This window comes from Aotus nancymaae, unplaced genomic scaffold (assembly GCF_030222135.1).
Source record: "Aotus nancymaae isolate 86718 unplaced genomic scaffold, 86718_ANA_hifiasm-v0.15.2.pri h1tg000003l, whole genome shotgun sequence".
In the NCBI taxonomy this organism is placed as follows: domain Eukaryota; kingdom Metazoa; phylum Chordata; class Mammalia; order Primates; family Aotidae; genus Aotus; species Aotus nancymaae.
The window spans coordinates 10,301,270-10,317,636 of NW_026988414.1; the positions used below are offsets into that span (position 1 = coordinate 10,301,270).

At 55.9% G+C, this 16,367-nt stretch overlaps 1 protein-coding gene across 1 annotated transcript in view; it reads right to left on the reverse strand.

Moving 5' to 3' along the window:
* DAB2IP (DAB2 interacting protein) overlaps positions 1-16,367 on the reverse strand; it is a 214,115-nt gene that overhangs the window by 86,046 nt on the left and 111,702 nt on the right. Inside the window, exon 3 of the mRNA XM_064378350.1 lies at positions 299-444. Coding sequence (XP_064234420.1) covers positions 299-444 — 146 coding nt within the window. The remainder of the gene's footprint in view (positions 1-298; positions 445-16,367) is intronic.

The window sequence follows — 16,367 nt, forward strand, 5'->3', positions numbered from 1 at the left end:
CGGACAGGCGAGGCAGGACTTCCCCGAGCGGGCACTTCGCGCCGGGCCTCGCCAGGGGCCGCCGGGGGCACCCTCTGCTCTCCTCTCCTCTCCTCACCTCACCCCGGAGAGAGGCGCAGGGTCCTCCCCTCGGGCCCCCCGGTCCGGCTGAGGTGGCCCCACAAGTTCCCGGCCGGCGGCGTGGGGTCCCCTCCCCCGGGTGGCGCGCCCCGGGTCGGGCTCGCGCTTTGTCCCCGCGCCCTCGGGGGCGCAGCCCCGGGCGGCGGCGCGGGGGACCGGGCGGCGGCGGCGGGCTCACCTCTCATTGTCCGCGGCGGCGGCGGCGGCGGCGGCGGCGGCGCTCCGGAACCCCGGCAGGATGTGGCGGAAGCTGTGGTTGCGGTCCAGCTTGGGCTGGCTCTTGGTGCGCTTGATGGAGCCCTTGAGGCGGCGGCTGAGGAAGCCCTGCGCGCGGGGCGACAAGAGGGGGAAGGGGAGGCGGGGTTAGCGCGGTGGTGGCGGGCCGGGACCCGCGCGGGACCCGCACCCTCGCTGGGCGGCCGCGCGGCCGAGGGCGGGCCGGGCTCGGGCTCGGCCCCAGCAGCTCGCGGCCCGCGCCGCCCGCCCGCCGACCGAGCGCCGACGGCCCGGCCCGCGCAGCGCGGCCCAGCCCACCCCACCCGCCACGTCGCCCCCGCCCCCTAAGCCGCTGTTGCCATGGCGACGCCGAGCCGAGCCGCGCCGACCGCGGCCGAGGCTGCCCGAGACCCCGGGCGCCGGGGCGAGCGGGGAGTACCGGGACGAGGGGGCGGGGCTGCAGAAGGGCGGAGAGCCCGGGGGACCGCGGGGGCCGGCCGCTTCTCTCACCTCTCCGCCGCCTCTAAGCCCGTCCTCCGCGAGCGAGGTCACACACCCCCCCACCCACCTGGAGGAATCCACGCCCCCCACCCCGTCGAGGATTGACATAGCGCCTTCCTCCCCCGCGAGGTCGCTGCTCCCAGCCTGCAGTGGTACCGATGAGAGCGGGCGCGTGGTCGGCTAAGGCGCCGGCTAGCCTGCGCTTGGCAGTGCCCTGGCCACCTAGCCCCGGATACCGGGCGACTTTCCTTCCCAGAGCGGCAGTCGCTCGATGTCAGGGTGGAGCCCCTGCCCAGAACCGTTGTACGTACCCCAAGCAAGGACAACCACCTCAGGGATGGGATTCCTAGCGCCCAGCTCAGGGAGGGGTCCGAGGGGCTAAAGGGTTTGCTGAGTATCCCCGTTAAAAGCTTCAAGATTTGAGGAACCTTATTCAGGCCGTTTATCCACCTACCAGGTTGCACTGACTGAGAACAGAGCTTAATTCCCCACATCCCCATCCCAAGAGCTCCTGGTCTAATGGAAGAGACAGAGGAGACAGGCGTTCAATATGCACAGGTCAAACGGATCTTCCCTGTACAGGTGATGGGATAGATGTGGGGGCCCCAGGGGACACAGCCTGGGTCCTGCCGGGCTTGGAACCTATAGGCAGCTTGAGGGAGAGGAAAACTGGAGGAGGGAGAGTCCTCTGAGAGGGGGCGATTCTGGGGTCTCACCCACCCCAGTCTCAATTCCAGGTGGCAAGTGGGATATTAACTTAATTTGAGGTTCTTATACGTAATCCGAATACCACATTCCATCCATCACAAAATAAAGGGTCAGTTTGGCAGCCCTCTCTGTGTCCAAGAGGAGAGTGGACGTTTGCCACAGGCGCTGGGCTGCATCTGTCCATCTTCAACATGACAAGGTCAAACATGGGCTGTACAAGTCATCTCATGTCACCCTCACAGACAGAACATGACAGAAAAACATTCTCTGCAAATGAAGCTTGCTCAGACAGGTAAAGTGACTCACTCAAGGACACCCAGCTTCCGGGCCTGGCTGATTTGAGAGCTTTCAAGAATTCCCTTTTCCTATCTTTCTCCCTCTGCCTTTTCCTCTTTCCTCACCCGTTCATGTCCACAGGAGACCTACCCCTGTGGCCACCTGTTGCAATTCTGCGTGTCCTTCAAGGCCCACCTGAAATGCCACCTCAACAGAAGGCCATCCCAGGCAGTGGAGCCCAAATGCCTCTCACCTCTGCAGCCTGGAATTATCCATCAGAGTATTCTCATCTGCTGCCACAGATATCTCTCAGGTATTAGAGGCTGCAGGAAGGACCCTTCTCCAGAGGTGTGACCCATGGACAAGGCAATGCTTACTGCAGAGGGACCACAAATGGTGGCAGGCCAGCAGACCACTAGGCTCTCTGGGAGACACAGCGTGGAGGCAGCGACCTGCACCTCTGCATGAGCTCTGAGCTCTGAGCTCTCCCAACCTCCGCCTCTTGCCAGGTATAGGGGAGGGGGCTGCACCTGGCTAATTTGGATGGGTTCTCCTCTCCCAGAGGTTGTTGTCAAGCAAGTTATCCCATGGACTTGTACTTTTTCTTGGTTATTTTCTACACTGATGGAAATTTCACAATTTTTGCAATCTTGAGATACAAAGAACAAAGAAGCATGTTTCACAATTTATGTAGCTCATTCTGGAGCAGTATGGATGGCTTTATCCTATTTCTGAGTTAAAAAAAAGTTTTCTCCCCTCTAGGAGGTTTGATGCACATGTGGCACCTCCTCTTCCCCACTCCACCCTCTGTGACTCTACTTAATGCTCCTCTGACAAGCAGCCTCCTCCTTAAAGCCTACTTGGAATGGTACCTCCCCCACCCAAATTGACAATGACCTTGGGGACTCCTAATACTCCCTGTCACATTCACGCTTCCACCTTATTGAGAGACATTATGTGCTAGACACAGTGGCCAAGATAGCCATGAACATTATGGGGTAAGCAATGGATGGATATTCAAGAGGTCAGGGAACTCAGATCATGAGAAAAGTGATTCTTCCAGGGAACAGAGAGGGTTCCCATTGACCCACCCACCCATCCTATCACACATCCACCTAAAGACCTGTGTTCCCTAGAGGACTCAGCTCAGGACCTTGCATATGACAGGCTTAACAAATACTCATCAGCTTGGAAAGCCACCGCCAGAAGGGGACTCAGATGCGAAGGCTGAATTAGAGGGTGACTGGGGACCAGAGTAGGGAAGGGACTTCCTCAAGGTCACAAAGCAAGGCTAATCAAGGGCCTCGGACTCCAGTCCCCTGCTCTGCCCAGCCACACAGCTTGTTGCGCTCCTTCGTGGGGGTGGAGGGCCAAGGGCCTCCATCCTCTCCCTCATCGCCGGATGAAGGGAGGCAAACCTTTTCTACTGTCCCTTCAGGGGCAGCTCCTGGGACTTGATTTCTGGAGGCAGCTATAGCCCAAACTTGGAAAGAGGGGCTGACCACTCTTATTCTAGACCAAAGACAACCTTTAACTGAGGGGCTGTGGGCAAATCATTCAGTCTAACAGGGTTCCTGATACCCACTTTCCAGGACCCCAGTGGAGCCCAATGACAGCTCAGTGGCTAAGAACCGAGTTGGAGGCAGGCACACGGGGCTCAAACCCAGCTCCACAGATCCGTCACTGCAAGAGTTGACAGACAAGGCCCCTCACCTCTCTGTGAAATGGGTGGGAGCTGCAGTGAGGATTAAATTGGCAGATAAAAGCTGATTAAGCTGCCAGGCATGGTGGCTCACACCTGTAATCCCAGTACTTTAGGAGGCTGAGGCAGGTGGATCACCTGAGGACAGCAGTTCAAGACCAGCCTGGCCAACATGCTGAAACCCTGTCTTTACTAAAAATACAAAAACAAGCCGGGCATGATGGCACAAGCCTGTAATCCCAGTTACTCGGGAGGCTGAGGCAGGAGAATCACATGAACCCGGGAGGCAGAGGTTGCAGTGAGCCAAGATCGTGCCACTGCACTTCAGCCTGGGTGATAGAATGAGACTCCATCTCGGAAAGCAGACAAACAAAAAACTGCTAAAGCTCTAGGCTCAGAGCGGGGCGGATAGTAAGTGCTCAACAAAAGGCACATATCATTCTCAGATGGAATCCCGTATACGTGTACAGGACTGTTAAAAACACTCAGTTTGCAGTAACGCGCTGGGCCTAGCTCATCTGCAAGGATATTATAAGTAGTCTCCATAATCACTCCCTTGCCTACTGACAGACTCTGACCCCTAGCCACACCCCCTAAGGCCTGGCTGTATCCCACTTCTCCTGCAGATGGCCCTGGACCCCAGGAGCCCCAGCTTGCTGACCATGCCCTCTGGGCAGCTCCAGCCCTCTCACATTGCTTGGCCTCAAATCTTTCAGACAATCTGTGGGCCAATTACTGGATCTCTCTGAGCCTCAGTGTCCCTACGTGTAAAATGGACTGATGATGATCCCTACTTTATGGGACCCTGGGAAGGATGAAATGAGGTACAATGAGTTACAATGTCACCAGAAAGACAGTAACTATTAAGCAACTACACACAGTAGTTGCTAGGTTTATTGTGACCGACACTGATGTTGGCTGAACACAACCACCTCTTTTGGCCCCAGCGGGTAAATGACCACCAAGGGTGTGAGTCTGTCTGGGCTCTCCGAGGGGCCTGCAGGCCGCCCGGCAGTGGGAGAGGAACATGAATGAACATGCTTGCAAAATGATTCTGGAGCCACAGAGTGTCATCCAGTTTGGTAGTTTTGAACTCTTTTAAACGAGCACTTTTTTTTTCCTAAAGCAACCTCACAGAGACTCCCGATGTCCACAGTGCACGGGGCGGGCAGGGCTGCTCAGGTGGAGGCCTCAGCTTTCATTCACTGGAGCAAGGACTGATGTCTAAAGCTCAGCAAGCAGCCTACACAGTCTTCGGGGACCCGTGGCTCCCTCCCCAGATGGGGCACTCTGCCTCTGTTAAGGCAGCCCATGTCCCTGTCTGCTTGTCAGGCAGCTGCGCCACGGTGCTGAGGTCAACCAAGGTCCCAGGGCTTTTGCACAAGGCTGCTGCCTGGTGCCACCTCCCCAGCTCGTTCCCTAACGGCTGGGCATGGATAGCTGTGTAGTCCCCGCCACTCTCTGTGGATGGCCCACTGCCCATCTGGACACCCTTCCTATGCCAGCTGATCCCCAGGGCCCCTAGGCTTCCATCATATCACTGACTAAAGCACAGGGGAATTTGAGTAGGAGTGAGAGGCGGGGGGGGGGGGTCTCTGGCTGGAAGGACCCGAGTCCTTAAGCAGCTCTCCCACCCCAGCTCCTGTCACTACACCACCATCCTGACATCTGGCCCCCAACCCCGCTCCTTCTCCAGAAGGTCCTGAATGATTTTCTCAAAGGCCTTTCAGAATTCAAGACACGTGACTTCTTCATTCATTCATTTCAATCAATTCCACATGATGATGATGACATATTACCAGCAATCGAGCTTCCGTTCTGACAAGTCACCCCCACTCTAGGAGGGGATACCTAGGGGGGCCCAATGCCTCTTATCAGGAATCCTTGGGAGGATGAGGGCTTCAGAATTCAGGATGTTTTGGGTTTCCTGGTGGGGAAATGGAGACTCAGAGAAGGTAAGCCACCTGCTGAAGGTGGGTGGCAGAGCTGGGACTGTAACCAGGAGAGTTCTGGCCCCTGGGGTGGGCAGCGTGGGGACTCCCACATATAGGGGAACAGAATGGACAGCTGGGATCGTCCTCCCCACACTCAGCCCTAGGCACTGTAATAGGCTTCAGGGACCAAAGCCAAGGCGGGAGGGAAGAAAGGGAGGCCCTGAGAGCGGGGCTGCCACAGGGGGCTCCCAGGGAGGACCTGGAGTCTCCCCCCGCCCAGGGAGGGGAACCTTGCCCAGTGCTGTCCTTGCCTGTGTCCCTAGGCAGCCCCTAGGGAACTGGGGATCTGCATTTCAGCACCGCCACCTGGACACCCGGGAACCCCATGTCGCCAATGGTCTCAAAGCCACTGCTTCTCACCTGAATATAAAGCACTGAGCACCATGCCTAGCACACAGTAGGTGCTCAGTCAAGGGTGGGTTCCTTCCCCCAAGCCCAGCATCTCTTTGTCCTTGCATCCTTCCTCCAGGCCTGTCTTCATCCCCTTCTCCCCTTCAACAGACTGACCTGGGCTGCTGCAGATGGGCAGGCGGGACTGGAAAACGTTTGTCACCCGTTGAGCCCTCAGCTGCCTGCTCGGGGACCCCAAGACAGTACTTGGGATGGAGACAGAACCCTGCGGGCCCTCCCTCCACCCAGGCCCGGCTCCTCCCATAGCGGTTTCTAAAGCCCATCCCCAAACAGAGAGCCTTGGAGAAGCGAGGCTGTTTTGACAGGCATGTCTCTCAATATCTTTCTGGGGCTTCGCCCGAATGCCAAAAGCACATCTAAATAAACAGGAAAGGGAGGAGAAGATCCCATCCAGATCCCGCCACCTCTCTCAGCTCCAGGAGGGAAGAAATGTTAGCTGCACAGGCTGCCAGGCCGACCCGACACCGCGGCAGGCTGGTGGCAGCGCTGGAAAAGGGTGGAGGTCGTGCTTCCAGAGTCACAGGGTGGGAGCCAGGAGGGCCTACAGAGGGCAGCCAGGCCAGTGCCCACATGATACAGAGGAAGCACCTGAGGCCCAGAGGGCAGTGGGACCTGCCCAGTGTCACCAGGTGGGACCATGAGAACCTGGGTCCCCTGCTCCTTGCCCAGTACTCTTTGTATCTTCAGCATGCCGCTTCAAGAACCTCCCAGGCTGCCCACACTTCCTGTTTCTGGGCCTCAGTCTTCCCACCTGCTGTGTGAAGGGCTGGGCTAAGTGATCACCAAGCTCATTTCCAGAGCTGATATTTGATGATTCTATAAAGTCAGAGCAGCTGCCGGGGCCAGGCTGCCTGGGCCACCCCAGGCTTGGCACTAATGGCATCAGGGAATTCTCTGGCTTTGCCTAAATCCTTCAGATGCACCATTCCTCCTGCCCCCACTTCCCTGTTCCTGGGTCTCTACCCTCAGCAGGCTGCCAGGGTCTCTGGCCTCCTCCCCTCAAGGCTACACGCCATCAAAGAGGGTCCCAGATGGAGAATGACTCACTAATGGTGGAACACCAGACACTGTGACAGGCAAAGAGGGGAGGCATGTTAAGCTGGGATTAAGTTGGTGCCTTCCTGGTGGCCACCTACTCACAGGCCACCCTATGCCCATAGAACCCTCCACAATCTCATGCCAGTGTGATCGCCACATACGCCACCTAGAGAAGGTAGCCAGACTACTTAAGTCATACGAAGAGAACACATTCATAGGTCCTGAGGGCCTTCGGGGAAACCCCAGGAAGAAGCTGGACCCTGACACTCAAGGGTCACTGTTGTGTTAAAATACTGCCTGGAAAAACACACTTAAGCATGTTCACATAGAGAAATATACAAGGCCAGAAACATACACAAGTTCAAGGACAGGCACGCATACAAATACACACAGGAAAGGCATCCCGCAAAGAAATGCATACGTAAGCATATAAGTCCCCCTAACACCACCACGCATACAGACACACACAAACACGTACACACTGATCAGCACACACACGAATACACACATTCACAGCCATGAAACATACAAGCTAACATACAAATACACTAAAACAAGCCCACAGATACAAAAAAATGTACTCAACTATCATCAGGCGCCCACAGAACTGTGCAGACACGCAAGCGAAACACACTGGCCCACGTGTGCTCAAATTCACAACCAGGATGGGAAGGGCAAGCGGCAGAGGAAGCTTGAGTTGGGAGCCCAGATCTCAGGACCAAGGCCAGAAAACAGCTCTTAACTGTTTCCAAAACAATCACCCATTTTCTCCCCGCTTTTCTTGCAGGGCTTCTTTGTGAGGCTTCACTCCTCTCGCCTCTGAAAGCTTGTCTTTACAGCTCCCTCCCTGAACATGTGACTTTTGTTCCCTGTCAAGAGCTAAAGGTCCGTGTCCTAAACAGCGCTCCTGCCCATCAGCACACCTGAAATTCTACCATTTGACACACCTCTTTAGGTTCTCAGGGTAATCCAATCCCCAGGAATCCCCAGGTAAAATGTAAATATCTGTGAGAGCAGGTGATTCCAGCATTTGATGGCTATGGGGCCTTGGCCTCTTGACTTAACCTTCCATGCCTGTGTCCTCTTCTGTAAAATGGGGACAAGGTGGTTGTGAAGATTCAATGAGATCCTGCATGGAAGAAACTTTACAATAAATATGAACTGCTGTCATTGCTCTCATGATCACTTTCATTATCATAGTTTTTTATTACTTCCTTTGACCACCAGAGACCAGCCCAGCCATTAGTCAGAAGGGTCTGGGCTGTTACTCCTGCCTGGGAAGGAAAACCCTCCACACCCTTCCAGGCACCTCCTCAGTCTTTGCCTTAGAGGCCTCCCCTGATGTCCCCACACTAGGCCAGGTCTCCCTGGAGACATCACAGTTGTAATTCTGAGTGTGGCTGTTTAGTGCCTACCCCACCCCGTACTGGACTGTGAAGCCTCCAGAGCAGGGGCCGATGGCAGCCGGGGTCTCCAGTGCTGGACACCTGGCAGCTATTCTATCGATATTTCCTGAATGAATTAACACATATTTGATGATATAAAAGGAAACAGAGAAAGTACTCTGTGGGGCTTTTCAAAAGGATTTCACTTAGGAGCAATCTAGGCAGACTGGCTGGAGGAGGCAGTTTTTTTTTTTTTTTTGAGACGGAGTTTCGCTCATTACCCAGGCTGTAGTGCAATGGCACGATCTCGGCTCACTGCAACCTCCGAGGAGGCAGCTTTTAATGGCGTTTTAGAAACATTGAAGGTGGGGCAGCAGGTGGGCTTGCTGAGATTAGCTGGGGCAGGATAGCCACATACAGTCATTCCAGGCAGACTCACAGCATAAGCAGAGGCATAGTAGTAGGACAGTGGGGAATCTGGCTGCCCTGGGAGGCCCCTGGAGTTACCACAGGTCCCTCCAGCCTCCAAGTTACACACCACCACCTGAGCCTGGGCTTGTCATCCCTTCCCCAGTGCAGAGGACACCCAAGTAAAGGGGACTCCTAAGGAACACTGAGAGTCTAACGGAGGAAAAAGAGGGGAGCCCAGTCTTGAAAAGGGTAAAGGTAAAGCTGGGAGGGGAGTTGCGGACGTCGGCAGGGTCCTCCTGGTATCTGCCAGTGCCCAGGACTGAGCAGACGTCGGCAAACAGAAACCAGTTACGCATTCCCAAGGTCTCAGCTTGGGATGTGACAACCAGAGCAGCCAGGAGTGACTCATTGTCCCATAAATCCTCCAGCTGACACTTGCCTTAGCATAATAAGCCTGTCCCAGAGGTCTGGACGGCTACAAACACCTCATCAGCTCTTCAAGCTCTCAGCCAGCCCTGGCCTCGGGGTGGGGAGCTGGACACCCAGGGCCACGTGGCTGCAAGGAAGCCGATTCCACCAGGCAGCTACACCCCTGCAGCTGGGTCCGTACTTTCTCCACCTGCCTCCATGCCCTATCACTGAGGTCCCGGCCAGTCCTGCCGGGGTGGCTTGCTGACTTCAGTGCTCACTCTCCAGCAGAACTCCCCTATCGTGTCTTCTGTGCACTGCATGAGTGGCAAGAAAACCACGTTCGGAGTCTAGAACTCTGGGGTCAAAACCCAGCTCTGCTATTAATACTAATGAGGGCTCTTCCAACACGATGCTGCGAATTAGTCAGAAGTATTTAGTAAGCCCTGTCTAAGCTGCAGGCACTGTATTAGAGCTTCCCATGACTTCTCTTGTTTAATTCTCACAACCCAATGTGCAGACGGGAGAACAGAAGTTCAGAAAGGGCAACTCATTTGCACAGCACCGCACAGCCAGGAAGTGGCAGGGCTGGGTCCGATGCAGACAGGCCACTCCAGAGCTAAAGCTCTCATGTAACTCCATTACTGGACTGGGGCACTGAGCCAGCACCTGAGCCTCTCTGTGACTCGGTTTCCCTGCTGTACAATGAGGGGATTTGGTCTAGCTGATCTCTACATCCTTTCCAGCTTGGGTGTGCCTCCCTGGTGACCCATTTGCAGGGGACAACACATGGGAAGGATCTTCTGGGGACAAAGGGGCACTAATGGCGGAACTTTTAGGCCTGTGCAGGGCCACAGGGGGGTTCTGGTGGGTAGGATCGCCCTGCACTTCCAGGCACCCAGCTGGCCGGGGTGGCCCCAGGGCAGCAAGGCAGGAAACAGGTGCTATCTGGTTTCTCTCCCTGGACCAAGAGCCACCAAGGAAACAACAGAACCCCAGGGAGCTCCAGGCCTGAGGACCAGTAAACACTAGTGGGAGGGAGGGGTGGGGGAACCCCATAAATCCACCTGAGTAAGCAGCACTTTTAAAAGCCCTTTTCACTACAGAATACAAAATGTACCATTTGGGGAGAGGATTTTATAGGCTATTTCTCCTCCTGGTTGATTTACCATCTGCAGGCCAAGGTTCACCTGGGAGTCCTGGCCTCAGAAGGCCCATGGGTATGGGATAGAGTCGAGGTCAGTTTCTTTTTCTTTCTTTTTTTTTTTTTTTGAGACAGAGTTTCACTCTGCCGCTCAGGCTGGAATTGGTGCAATCTCGGCTCTCTGCAACCTCCACCTCCCAGATTCAAGCAATTCTCCTGCCTCAGCCTCCCGAGTAGCTGGGATTACAGGTATGTGCCACCATGCCCGGCTAATTTTTTGTGTTTTTAATAGAGACCGGATTTCACCACGTTGACCAGGCTGGTCTAGAATTCCTGACTTCAGGTGATCCACCCGCCTCAACCTCCCAAAGTGCTGGGCTTACAGGCGTAAGCCACCACACCCAGCACTTTTCAAGGCAAGGGCTCGTGTCCTCGTCGGGCCTCTGGTGGGCTGGGTCACTTGTCTTGACCTGTCCTCCCAAGGCAGGGGGCCACTCTGACCTCAGACACACAGTGTGGGGCTGGCAGAAGTGGAGAGGTCGCTGCTCACCCTCTTCCCTGCTCACCCTGCAATTACTCCATTTAATTCATTTATTCCCTGTCTCTCTCTGTCACATGCACCTTCATTCCACAGGCCCCTCACAAGCCTGTCACAGGTGAGGCCTTGCCCCAGTGCCAGGAGTTCAGACAAATCAGAAACAGTCCCTGTCCTTGAGAAGGTGACCACTGCCTGGTAGGAGAGACAGATGTGATGGATAATGAAGTCACAGTGTCCGTCACAGAGTGTGTACAGGTGGGGTGTTCCACAGCCCGGACAGAGCCCTGGATGGCACTAATGAGCTCTGGAGACAGAGAAATGGGGAGGAATTGTGGGTAGAAGAAACCTGTCCACAGGCCGGGCGCGATGGCTCACGCCTATAATCCCAGCACTTTGGGAGGCCAAGGAGGGTGGATCACCTGAGGTCGGGAGTTTGAGACCAGCCTGACCAACATGGAGAAACCCTGTCTCTACTAAAAAAATACAAAAATTAGCAGGGCATGGTGGTGCATGCCTATAATCCCAGCTACTCGGGAGACTGAGGCAGGAGAGTTGCTTGAACCCGGGAGGCAGAGGTTGTGGTGAGCTAAGATTGTGCCATTGCACTCCAGCCTGGACAACAAGAGCAAAAAAACTCTGTCTCAAAAAAAAAAAAAGAAGAAGAAGGACCTGTCCATATAAAGATATGAAAGCTGGGACAGCCCGGGGGGCTTGAATGCCAGGCTGGGAACTGGATCCCCCACGCTGCTGGGAGCCATCTAAGGTGCTAGAGCAGGGGAGTAACAAGCTCAGCTCGTTTTAGACGTTCTCTAAGCAATTCCACAGGAGAAGTTACTCATCCCGATGCAGAGCCTTGTGTTGGAAACAGATGCCACTGCTGCCTCCTCCACAGAGGGCCTCCTGGCTTTGGAAAAAAATCCTACCCAGCAACTCAGATATAATTATGTCTGCAATCCCACCAAAATGCCACCTGACCGTTTCACTTTCATAGCATGAGGAGGTGGGGAAAGGAAGGCGTCTGAGCCTTGCCCCTGACATGCAGGTCCCCCCACCTCCCAGGAAAGGGGAGGACCTGTAGGGCCACAGGGCAGGACGGCAAGAGGAGAGCAGTTCGCTCCTATCCTGGGTGTCTGACCCCTGCTCAAAGCAGGGGCAGGACGAGAGAAGGCAGGGAGATGGGGAGGCCTGGGTCCAAATGCCAGTTCTGTCCCTGCCAGCTGTGTGGCCCAGGACCATGCACCTCCCCTCTCTGGGCCTCAACATCATCATCCGTAAGATGGGGAGGAAAACACTGTCTAGCAAAGACTGGGCTGCGTGCTGTGGGCCAGGCGCTGTGAGAACTTCAACACCCAGGCCCCTGAGTGGAGCCGTCCTCAGCTGACTCTTCACTCCCCATCTGCCTTGATTTTGTCACTTTCAAAGAGGGAGATTTGTGTTACCTGAGTCTCAGGTTGTACGGATTAAATGAGATGATACACAGAAAGTGCTCGGCACAGGGCCTGACCCAGAGTACTGTGCAGGACAGGATTCAAACCCCCCTCGTACAGACAGCAGAGGTGGTAGAGCTGTGATTCGAACCCGGGCCAGTGGGACTTGGGGTGCAAGCTCTGACCACCACCCTGCCTCTCCCACAATGCCCGCCTTGCCCCTCTCAAAGCAGTGGTAGATGAACAGGTGCCTGCAACCCACCCAAGGGTGGCAGTGACCGGCTGTCTGTTGGTCCCAGCCCGATGACCACAGTGTGGCGGCCCTGCCTGACAGATCACCTGCTGGTCCACCTCACCCTGTGCCCTTCCTCTTCGTAGACAGCTGTCTCCACCCCAGACCTTGTTCCATCCAGTGTCCCTGACCAGAGTCCCCTTTCAGAAGCCCTGGCTTTCTGGTCCACCCAAGCCCAGATGGCACAGTCAGTCATGCCAGGGCCAGCCATGACAGATGGTCCCAGACCTGAGCTGCCCCCAGCCCCCAGCAGTGGACTCTGCACTTGTTTAGCACAGTGGGCTACTCCCTGTGGCCCCAGACACACAAACCCGTGGGACTTCAACACTCACTGGGAGGAGCCACTCGAGTCCACTCGCTGCCCTTTGCTGCCCCCAACTGGCGGGAAACCGCCCTGCGCAGACACCTCCACCTCCGTCTGAACTTGCCACCTGAGAACTTGGTCTCTGGTCCCCTAGGAACCCCTCCACCCCTCTCCACCTTCTAGCGCCAGGGCTGAGCCTGAGAAGTTCAGCCAGAGGTGATGTTGCTTTGGGGCCGTGACAGATGGGTGTGGAAGGGGGAGGGATCTGTCCAGTTACCTGGGGTTCTGGGGGAAATGTGGGGGGGAGGTGTACCCCTTACACAAGCGAGGTGAGCAGGTGTGAACATTGGGGAATGCTGCCTTGTGCCAGGCACTGAGCCCCCACAGCCACCCGGTGGGGAGAGGTTCCTGCCCATTTACAGACAGGGAAAGAGAGTGAGGCAACTTGCCTGAGCCATCCCACAGAATGGAGCCAAGATTCTAATCCTGCTCCATCCCTGGGTCGGGGGGACTACCCCTGGGAGGAACCAGCACTGTAGCCCCAGGACCCCGAGTAGGTTTGAAGAGAGGCAGAAAGGCCCTCACAGAGCATTCCACCTGCCCGTCACTGAACTTGACATACGCAGGGATTGCGGAGGCAGCCTTTACACCTCAATGGGAACCAACCAGTTCATCTGATTCTGTGCTGCCCAACTGGCTTAAGTGCAGGGCTGGGGAAACGGAGTTTGCAGGGATGGCCAACGCATGCGTTTGGAAGACCCCAGGGCAGGAAGAGGAGGGGGTACTGAGGCTGTGTTGTAACCTTCACTTCTATCCCCCACTCACGCTGCCCAAGCCAAGCTGCCCCTTGCCAGGAGGAGGCAGGAGATTCCAGGGCTCCTTGAAGTGGGCTCCTACCCCTACCCCTGCGCAAGGGCATTCTGAGCACAGATGTTGAGGGGGTGGAACAGGCTCCTGAGAATGTGCTTGAGAAAAGCGATTTGCTTGTCCCCCGAACCCCATGATGGATCCCCACCCAGTCTTGGTCTCTGACCACTGAAGGAGGTCCAATCTCTTCCAGGCTGGTCAAGTATGCTGCACTCCATGTCTGCTCTGGCCTACTCTGGCCCACCTCACCTCCCTTGCTGAGGACCTTATACTCCTGTTAATACGGCCTCAGATCCCGTCTGCTCTGTTCACTGCCATGGATCTCTTGTTGCTTCCATTCTAGCCACTTCCTCACATTTCAGCCCAAACTGCTTTCCGTTCCTGCTGCCATTTGCTCCTAGCTGTTTCCCACGTCCTGGCCTGTGCAGGGGCTGTCCCAGCTGCCTGGAACGTCCTTTCCCCTTCACCTGCCCAGTAATGACTTCACCAAGCCCCAGCTGACCCCTCTGTATTTCTGCAGGTAGCAACTATGTTTTCATCCTATTTTATCCTCAATGACCAGCATAGGCCCTGACACACAGTTAGTGCTGATGAAAAATTTATCGAAAGAAAGAATAAAGAAAGACAAAGGGCGAGAGGAAGGTAAGTTGTTCACACCCGGCGAGACTCACGGACGAGAGCTGGGCTCCCGCCCCTGCCTCCCACCCGCTGCAGACCTGAGGAGGGCAGGCCCTTCCCCTCCCCGAGCCTGGGTTCCTCAGCTGTAAAATGGACCTCACGAAACTGCCTTCCTGTTTATTAATGGGGTAGGGGGACAGCTCTCCACCCTACCAATACTGCAGCAGTCCCACCTCTGTCCCAGGCCTCAGACTGGCCTGCTCTTAGATTCAAGAGGCTCCAAGACTCCCTGTCCCCACACTCCTGCCCCAAGGACCATCCTTGCCCCACCCTGGCCACCCTGGACAACTCGTGAGTCCCACCTTCCAACACTCCCTCTGCAGAAAAGGGGGACACTCCCTGCAGAAGGCAGACACAGACCAAAATGACAGTGATGTCCCTTTTGGGTTTGAATAATTTAATACCAATCAGGCTCCGCGAAGGGCAGGGATGGAGGGGGTGAGGGTGGAGGGGATGGGGCTTGCTCTCTCACCACCCCGCCCATCTGCTGAATACATGCCAGATGCTGGGTCAGGAGACTCTGGCTCACAGAGCAGAACTGAGCAAACTCCTCATACTTCAAGGAGAAAACTGGAGCGCCCCATGGTGGGACCCCACCCAGGGGTCCAGCACTGCCACCCTGTTAAAGCCAGGGCTGCATGGCTGACATCCCTCCGCTGGTTGATGGGCCACAAACATAGATTTGTCCCAAGTGAACGTCCATCTGAGATGGGCCCACAGCAGCCTGGGCCAGTGGAGGGAGCTCCAGCAAGTATCCTGGGCAAGCCGCTTCTCTCTGGGCCTCAGTTTCCCCATATACCCTGGGACAGACCTGGCTCTTCTGATCTGTGAGTCTAGCTGGCTTTTCTGTTCTCCACCCCAACAGCCACCCAGAGCCTGTGTAGCTTCAAAAGGGCACAGATGGGGGCAGTGAGGCCAACTCTGTAGGGAGCAGAGAATGCCCCTCCTGGACCTCAAGTCTTGTGTCCCTCCTTTAGGCAGCCTCCAGTCCAAACTGCGGGTCCCTTTGCAGCTGGGGCCTGGTGGCCAGGAGGGGGCAGTGTGCAGATGAGCAGGAGGGAGCTGTTGGGGTCTTCAACGGCAGCTGGGCCAAAGAACATGCATTCCTCCCAGGAAATGTGATGGGGGCTGGGAGAGGGGCTCAGCTCAGACGGGGTGGCTGACCTCCTGGAGCTGGGAGGAGAGGGCAGGAAGGAGTAAGGGGTGAGGAATACTGGATGAGGGGGAGAGGGACAGAGACCTGGGCTCAACTCCAGGCCCTACCCCAGACACGCTGTGTGACCTCAGGAAAGGACCCTCCCCTGTCTGATTCTCAGTCCCTCCTCTGTATAGGGAAGGGTTGAACCAGATCATTTCCAACATCCTTTCCACGGTGACAGAGGCGGGAGGGTCACCCACTAGCTTGCATGTTTGCGTTCGCACGCCCGTTTCTGGTGTTTGTGTGACAGAAAGACAGCTGAAGCATGGGGAGGGTGCGGGGAGGCTACAGGAGTGACAGGAGGCGTGAGAAGCTGGGAAACCTGAGGTCCACACCCCAGAGGTCTCCTGCTATCTCCACTCGCAGCCACGATCCACTGTGGCTCTTGTGTCCTGCAGGAGAAAGTCCCAAGGCTTCAGCTCGCCCACCGAGATCTCCCACCCTTCTCGCCAGGCCCTCAACCCATCCAGCACTCCAATCACACAAGGCCGTTAGCTCGCTTCTATTCACTTCACTAACTGAAATACTCTTCTCCCTTGGTTCCTGACGAACTCCTGTATAACCCTCAAAGCCAAGCCCCAAAAGTCCCTCCTCTAAGAATTCTTCTCTGTCCTTCTTGGCCAGAGATAACTGTGCCTTGTTCTGTCACAGCATCAGGACTACGCAGGATGTGCACAGCCAGGCACCCAATGAAAGTGAGTTGTTGAAAGAAACCAAAGACCTGCTCCTAGAAGCATCTGAAATCAATC